At 58.4% G+C, this 8,083-nt stretch overlaps 2 protein-coding genes across 2 annotated transcripts; one reads left to right on the top strand and one right to left on the bottom strand.

Moving 5' to 3' along the window:
* Positions 1-422: 422 nt before the first annotated feature.
* SDRG_17103 (hypothetical protein) lies at positions 423-5,719 on the top strand (the record flags this gene model as incomplete). The annotated part of the gene is made up of 5 exons (XM_008623338.1): positions 423-659; positions 710-1,690; positions 1,741-2,521; positions 2,684-2,849; positions 2,890-5,719. 5 exons carry the CDS (start codon positions 423-425, stop codon positions 5,552-5,554), a joined length of 4,830 nt encoding a protein of 1,609 aa, XP_008621560.1. The 3' UTR covers positions 5,555-5,719.
* SDRG_17102 (hypothetical protein) lies at positions 5,662-7,828 on the bottom strand. The gene is made up of 5 exons (XM_008623337.1): positions 7,360-7,828; positions 7,259-7,311; positions 7,046-7,209; positions 6,164-6,995; positions 5,662-6,118 (listed from the first exon to the last, which is right to left on the bottom strand). The coding sequence occupies exons 1-5, from the start codon at positions 7,808-7,810 to the stop codon at positions 5,858-5,860; spliced, it is 1,761 nt and encodes a 586-aa protein (XP_008621559.1). The 5' UTR covers positions 7,811-7,828; the 3' UTR covers positions 5,662-5,857.
* Between the last annotated feature and the right edge of the window lie 255 nt (positions 7,829-8,083).

The following is an 8,083-nucleotide window of genomic DNA, read 5'->3' as shown; positions in this document are numbered from 1 at the left end:
TATCTATCTATCTATCTATCTATCTATCTATCTATATGGATTGGGCAAGGAGTCGAAAGGACCTTTTCGAGAGTGGGAACCACGCTCATTTCAGAATTCGGCTCCGGTTAAGCCGCTCCGCCCCCGAGGCTGGGCAGTAATTCAGGCCTTTTCGCCCCCTGCTCCTCCCGCGTATCGAAATGTCGAGATTGTTGAACAATGCATACAAAGTAACTCCTCGTCGAAGAGTTACTTTGTATCAATTCGCGCCAGATCGAGATCTGGAGCAGCAACAACATCGCGTGCACACGCTAGTCATGCCGCAGACTTAACCGAGCGATGCGAGTACCGCCGCCAGCACGCGCTCCTGGCGCCTCTTCGAGCTCCTCGGTGCTCTCTACGTCGTTGGTTCGATCGGTCTTGGTATCGCCAGCCTCGTCCTCATGTACGCGACCCTTGACAACGAGTTCTTCTGGGTCCGCTTTCTCTCCAACGGCATGTCGTCGGCGCTCGAACATGCTCTCAACACGCAGCTGTCGCTTCTGACCAACAACGCCTCAAGGACCATCGACCTCCTGGAGCCATCGGCGGGCTACGCTGCGAGTGACGTCGTCGGCGTTCACCCCGCGTACGCTTGCTTCATCATGTACCAAGAGCTCGCGCGTCTCGAAGGCGGTGTTGTGGGTCTGCGCAACCTCAGTTGGCGGCCGTCGAGAGCATTGGCGCGCAGTACTGCTGGGTCGACTTGGATCGGCGCTGGGCCCTGGCCTACACGCAGCAGCGGCAAGAGCGCTGCCGTGACCGCTACGTCCGAAACGGCGCCATGTACATGGAGACAATCCTGCGCAACATGGACTTCAACGCGTGGAGTGCGACGACCCAAGGCTCGTTCCAGCAGCGCATCGGCGATGGCGTCGCCGAGTCGCCGGACGGCCCCGCCTTTCTCACGTACCTCGCGACGCACCAGATGCTACAAGTGGAGCGCGAAGTTCAATTCTGGTCGGACGCAGGTCTTGACAGCTTTGTGCTCCAGTACACGAACCTCAACCAGCTCGGACTAGAAGAGTCGATCGACGTCACAAACGCCCTTGGTGCGACCTCTTCCCTGCGCATCAAGTCGATCGCGCAGAAGAACCGGGCGACTGTCTGGTTTACCTTGAGCATGACGTTAACGCTCATGTATGGTTTTGGCGCGCTCTCGCACAATGAGAGCTTGGTGCGCAACGCGAGCACCTTCTTCGGGCACACGACACCAAACGCGATCGAAGTGTACAACGTCGGAACGCCGCTTAATCGATTCCAGCAAGCTGTGCACGACCAGCTCGGACCGCTTTGCAACACGGACCTTCTCTGGGTACCCGTGCCGGCGGAGGTATTGCGCACCGTGCAGACGTTTCGAAGCTCCGTGCTCGCAGCGTTGGCGTTCAGTCCTGCGTTCGCTACGGCCTATGACGCGCTCACGTCGATGACGCTGCACCCGACGCCACGGCAGTGGCGAGATCCGTCGCTCACATTTTTTGGCGGCAACCCAACGTGCCTCTCGTCCGCCGGCTACTCGTTTGTTCACGAGTCCTATGGCTTTGACGACGGCTGCATGGCACCGATGCCGCTCACACTCTGCTGGTCTCCGCTCGCGAGTCTCTTTGCTCTGTCGATAGCCACCGCAACGGAAGCCCCCATCACACTCTGTGATCTTTTGCCAGAGACCGAGGTTGCTGTCTGCAGCGGCTTGTTGCGTCAAACCGCCGATGCGCTCGCCAGAGCACCCCCCAGGGAGATGGCTGGCATCAACCTGACAGCTCTGGCAACCCTATCTTTCAGATGGTGCAACGAAATGCCTCGCTCGGTATCGAGACACAGCGGCTCTTGGACCCGTCGTATGCGTTCTTTGGCTGGATGAGCATCTACGAGTGGGCCATGAATACGCGCGAAGTCATCTTGTTTGACGGCGACGCCCACTCGTACGCTGTCATGACGTATGCGTACGCTTCGCTCCCGTCACCGACCTACAGCGTCCTCTCGTGCGTGGGCGTGTTCCTCTGGTTCGGCAGCGTCGTTGTGAGTGGTGTAGCTCTCGCGCTTGGGGTTTTCGTGCTCTGGCTTCGCGTGACGCGCCCTCCAAGTTCGTCATCGACCCCGTGGTTCTATTTCCACCGCCTCACCAGTGCATCGTGGCTCAATCGCGGGCTTGTCGCGGGGCGTGGCGTCGCAGCGCTTCTCTGCTTGTCGTCTGGCACCCTCCAGCACCAAGTGACACCGAGTCGAGGCACGTTGTTTGTGGCGGGCACGCGGTCCGTGGTTGTCTCGGGCATTTTGGCCGGCGATGTCACGTGGGTCTTGTACGTTCTCCAGGATTTCTTGCTGCCGTTGACGCCGCGTAGCAACGGCACCATGGCCTCCACCTGCGCCCTTCTCGCCTGGCTGAGCTTGTTTGTCGTCGACGTCGCGGCTCCGATCAAGGTCTCGACGCATCTGCACCGCGCGTGCCTCTCGGAGAACCTCGATGCGATGCTGCACTGTGTGAGCGGGCACTTGAGCATCGGTAGCCTACGTCGGGTTGTTGTGACTGTCGTTGCTCTATGGCTTCTTGTACTTGGATCGAATATGTTGTCCCGCGCCACGCAAAAGCCGTCGACGCTGACGCGCATGCCGTCATTACTCTTGTCGGCAGCAGCGGTCGCATACGCTCCTACAAGCGATGTAGCTTTGTTGGGGCCGAGTGAGACGACGACCAACGATATCGCTGCGGCTATGAACGGCGTCCTCTGCGTCTCGTTTGGCTCTCGGAAAGTTGTGTTTGACACCAAGCTCTGGATGCCATTGCACCGCATTTGCATTGACAAAGGCGCTCCTTCACGCTACGAGCTATCGTGTGCCTCTAGGTAATCCTCTCGGGCCATCTCGCGGAAGCACACTTCCCCGACTACGCGTGCCAAAGACGATATTGCTGCTGTGTGGCATTCTGTACACGGCGATTGGCCTCGCTTCCAACGTCGCCTTCCTCGCGGTTGCCCAAACCTTCTTGGCCAACGACTTTGGCTGGACGGGCTTCAACAGCACCGGCATGCACGCCTTCTTGGCTAATGCCATCAACCAGCAGCTTCTCATCTCGACCAATATGACGCTTGACTTGAGCAGCCCTGCGCTGGCCGACATTTCGCAGCTCTACAATGACTCGATGGCGTCGATTGCCTGGAGTGCTCATGCTGCCCGGCGTCAGCTCCTGGACACCAGCGTACCTCTGGCTCGTTTTGCGCAAGGCCTTCGAGACATGAACCCGTGTATGCTGCCGTGGATGTTTACGCAGTACTGCTGGCTCGACTTGGATCGACATTGGGCCATGGCCAGCACCACCAAGCGTCAAGCGCGATGTGTTGCGTCTCAGATGGCCAATGGCGCCGTGTACTTGGAGATTCCGCTTCGCAACGTTCGTGACTGGGCCGCGTGGGACCGCTGCTGGGGTGTCTCGTTTGAGATTGGTTTTGTGTTGCACCTGCAGACTTCGCAGCGTGGTCAGCAGTGGCTCTCGAATCTCAAACTCAACGTCAATTCTGTTGATGACGAAGTGGCTCTCTGGCGTCTCTACAGCATTACGCGGTTCCAGTTGCAGTGGCAAAACTACAAGACGATTGGCATGGTCGATACCTTCTGGGTCACGTCGGCACTGGGCTACACGTCATCACTGACGTTGAGTTGGTCGGAAGGCGACTACCATACGTGGATGCAGACATCTCATCGCATGTACTGGGCGTTTGCGCGTGATCTCTGGGCCATAGCTACCAACGCTACGTACATCGGTGGCAAGAGCCTCCTCTCTTCTAGTCCCGAGTTTGCCTTTGCCAATTCGTCTAGTACACTGCTCTTGGCCCAGAACTTGACGCTGCCGACGCCGCTACGACCAGGTCTGGTTCTACTTGCGTCAACGCTGGGTCCTTTTGGCGCCATCGATATTCATCTTGTCGCGGCACCAAGACTTCTCGTGGACCTTCTCAACACTGTCTTGAATGTCATCGCCACGCAACTGGTTTCGAACGAGCTAGCGCAAGCGCATTTTCTATCGCTTCCTTCCAAGCCCAGTGTCTGCGAAGTACTTCCCTTTCTCTTGTCCGACCCGTCGATCATGCTCGTGGGCGGCAACCTCATGTGCGGCGACGACTTGCCGCCCGAGCCGTCGATTGGGCTCTACAGCGGCTTTGGGGCCTTTAGCGTCTGCAACGCCAACTTTTTCGAGCTCATGCAGCTCAGCACAAAGGAGCAGCTCTTCGCGTTTGCAGCGTTTCTCACTACAACGGTGGTTGAACCGGCCGACTACGAGGGGATTTGCGCCCTTGACTTGTGCTCGGGCGCTGCGTGTGGAGCTCAGTTTCGCGACGTTGTCACTTGGCTAGAGACATTTTCGATCCCAGTTCCTCAAGGTCTTGTGCCGTCGGTGGTCCAGAGCGTCCGTGAACTCCAGATCGAGACGACGCAGTACTTTTACTTTACCAACGACACGTCACATGTGCAGCTGTACCATGTGCCGCTTCTGGCGCCGTCCGAGCGGCTCTGGGGCTTCTACGGCTGGTGTTTCTTGTACGAGTGGGCGACGGGTGCGCGCGAAGCCGTCCAGTTTACTGGTGACGCAGGTACGATCACATCGCTCTCCCAGTGGACGCCGCTATTGACGATGAGTCCCGATCCCGGAGAGGTCCCCGTGAGCTTTGCGTCGTTTTGTCAAGGGTGTATTCTCTACGTCACGACCTTGCTCATTGCTGTCGCGGGGCTTGAGACCATCTACAGTCTCGGCCAGCGAGGTCGCATCGAAGCTTGGAATCTCTTTGAGCTCAGCCGAATCGTGGGGCATGTGTGGGCGGGTCGACTCGTGCTTCTTCTGCGCAGTTTGACAGCCATCTGGATTCTCAACACGGCACCGCTGCTTTTGACTAAAGTCGGTGCCGCTACACTGATTACGTCGCCATCTCTGACATGGTACAAGACGATCCTCGCGGCCTCCGAGGTTTCGTGGCTCGTCTACGCCCTCAACGACCTCTTCAGCGTCGTGACGCGCCAGTACACGGCCACGTACGCGCCCAAGAGCGCATTTTTAACGTGGTTTCTTGCGATTCTCTGGTCGTTTGCGTCGCCCGTTCCAGCGCGTGCGCAGCTCCAACGGGACTGCTCGTACGTGGACATGGACAGTGGGCTTCTCTGCTCGAGTGCGGGGATTTGCATCGGCTCGACAAGCGGTAGCATCGCCGTCGTTGTCATGACAATGTGGTGCATCCTGCTGACGTATCTAGTCGACCGGCTCCGGTTTCCGCGGTTACCACCCGTCCAGGTGCACTCTCTACTCCTCAATGCACAGAGTCTCTATTTATTTGATTTGGCCGACTGGGCGGTTGACGGCGAGTACTTTCTGGACAAGGCGTCGGCGCTTATGGCAGGTATCCTCTCGATCGAGTACAAGGACAACTTGTACATTTTTGATATCAAGACGTGGCGGTACATGACGCTCCCAGTGCCCGTCGTGCCCCACGCCCTCGATCCATCGACGGTCGCCCGGCTGCAGTCTGCGCTGCCGCTTGGGCGGATCTAATACTGCCGATAGCTCTGGATAAATGCAACCTAGCCGCTGTTATGTATTTTGAGACAAGCGGTCGTCTAGTGATTTGCCCCGCTTTTTCGAAATTGCCTTTGGCTAGTCTCGGGGCGCGTGAACAAGCCGATACCCTTCAACAAATCGAGACAATATTGTACATACTTTCTCTTGCCACGCGTGCCCACGACACAGTGGCGTTCTTTTCATAGAAAAATGGTACTCGTACAGCAGTCAACAAGTGTAGCTTAGCTCCACCGTCACCGAGATACTAGGGGTAGGTTTGCGTCCTTGCCTCGCGCATCAAGGTCGTTCACATATCGTGCGACAAATCGCGCGGCCGGCAAAGGCAAAGATGTGCTGCATGAGCGTCGGGTCGAGCAGTTGGCTGTAGATGGTCACGGCGCGGGTGCTCGTCGCACTGCGCTGGTGGCGCCACGTCAGAGCTTGGACACACGCCCACTTGGCCTCCATACGCAATGGCTCGACGCGCAACAGCACGTTGCCAAACCGTGCCTGAAGTGATAGATCATCGAGCGTGATGTGCTCAAGCGTCCGGTTGGTCTACCCCACTAGCATGACACAGACTCGAACCGAATGACCACGCACCTCGAGGGCCATAGCCAAAGCCGCGAGACCAAGCTCTCCAATGAGGTTGCACGACACGTTGAGCGATCGAAGCACACGTGCGGTCTCCAATGCCCGTGCGAGGCGCATGGCGCCGACGGCGCCGATCAGATTTTTGTACAAATTCAGCTGTTCGAGGTGCTGCAAGGCGGGGAGGAGCACGGTCACGTCGTTCAGACGGCACGCTTTGAGGTCGAGCGCACGCAGCCCGCTGCAAGTCTCGACGAGGGCTTCGATTTCGGTGGTCGTTGCCTGATATCGGCGCAGTCGCAGCGACCTCAACTCTGTCGGTACCCGGAAGAGGTGCAAGAGTGGAGGCAAGATGCCAAGCGGCTTCAGGTCGTCCAGCACGAGCTCGCTCAGACACGCCGTGGTGGAAGTTTCTCTCATAGTCAGTGCCTCGCCCACAGCGTCGCGGTCAATGAACCCGATACCGTGGCCGGGCAGGAGCACGGCAGTGAACGTCGGTGTCGACCCGACGACTTGAACGATCGACGGACGCACCCTCAGAGACAGCGGCGCCGACGACGTTGTGGACGCCTGCACCACCGTGCTGTGCGGCAAGGCCACGAACGCGCCGTCGGGGATGTCTGCTGTCACCAGAGACGGCGACGCCAGGAGCAAGAGCTGGTCGGGCCGAGCATTGGCCAACGTCGAAGCAATGTCGTGCTGGAGCGAGAGACCTGCCAAGTTGAGCGACCGGAGAGAGGACGCCGGGTTGCGCAAGATGGTGCGAAGCAGCCAGCCGCCGACGATCGTGTCCACTGACGGCAGCGAGTAGGCAAGCGAGAGGTGCGTCAGCGACGTCGAGTACCTACTCCAAGAACCTTTCCATTGGGATGCCAGAGGTCTGAGAAGCTGTACATGAGCGCCGAGAGGAGAGCGACTACATCGTCGACTGGGAATGCGTTGTGGTCGAGGACGAGGGACGCGAGGAAAGGCCAGACGCACGGTGTTTGCGGCGTCGGCGTCGTCACATGCGCGAGGAACCGCTGGAAGAGGTGGGCGTCCCGGCGCGCAAAAAAGATCTAGACGAGCCGAAGTCGCTTCTGCAGCTCGAGCAGTTGCGTCACGTACCTTGGTCAAGTCGAGCACGACCAGTTCGGAGAAGGCGCCGAGGCTGTCGACAACTATTGGGACAGGTATTAGCAATGAGGGTCACGCGATGTGGGACATACAGGCACGAGCGACGCTGGCGGACGCGATGCTTTCGCGCAGACACAGACCGTCGAGGACTGGCGCGAGATGGCGCAGTGCCTCCACATCGGCCAGCGTTAGCCGGAGGCCCGTGAGCGTCAGTCGCAAGCGGCAGCCATCCATGCGAAAATGAACCGCCAAAAGATGCTTCACAAGGTAGACAAGGCCATCCGATGGCAGCAACGCATGGCTTAGGTCAATGTGCACGTACGCTGCGTGGGCAAACGTTGTGGCGACGTGCGGCAGCAGGCGATCGTAGACGTCGAGGCCAAAGGCGCAGCGCGCCATAGAGACGTCGACACCCGGCAGCGTCTCGAGGCGCGACGTTGCTGCCATCGCTCCCAAGACTTGCGTGAGGCTAGGCCCGAGCGCGAGGTGCGGCGAGAGGCTCAGGCGCACGACACCATCCCGCTTCGATCGCCCGACGTCCATATGGCTGACAAAATCTGCTGGCTAAAAACACACAAAAATGATGCCAGTTTGCCACCGACTTGAGATCGACATCAGCAACACGACCAGCATTGGGCCTATCCAATGTGCATCGCTACGTATATGTCCGCCGCATCGATGGCGACACCAGTCACACAGGCCAAGAGGTATTCCGGGTAGGTCTCAATACCATAAACAGTTAAATGGATGGACATTGCGTAAAGGCTACGAGTCTGGTCTAGTTAATAAAACCTCGATGATAAATCCAAACGAAAA

Source organism: Saprolegnia diclina (assembly GCF_000281045.1).
Source record: "Saprolegnia diclina VS20 unplaced genomic scaffold supercont1.197, whole genome shotgun sequence".
NCBI classification, from domain to species: domain Eukaryota; phylum Oomycota; class Saprolegniomycetes; order Saprolegniales; family Saprolegniaceae; genus Saprolegnia; species Saprolegnia diclina.
This window is presented reverse-complemented; position numbering and strand designations above follow the sequence as displayed.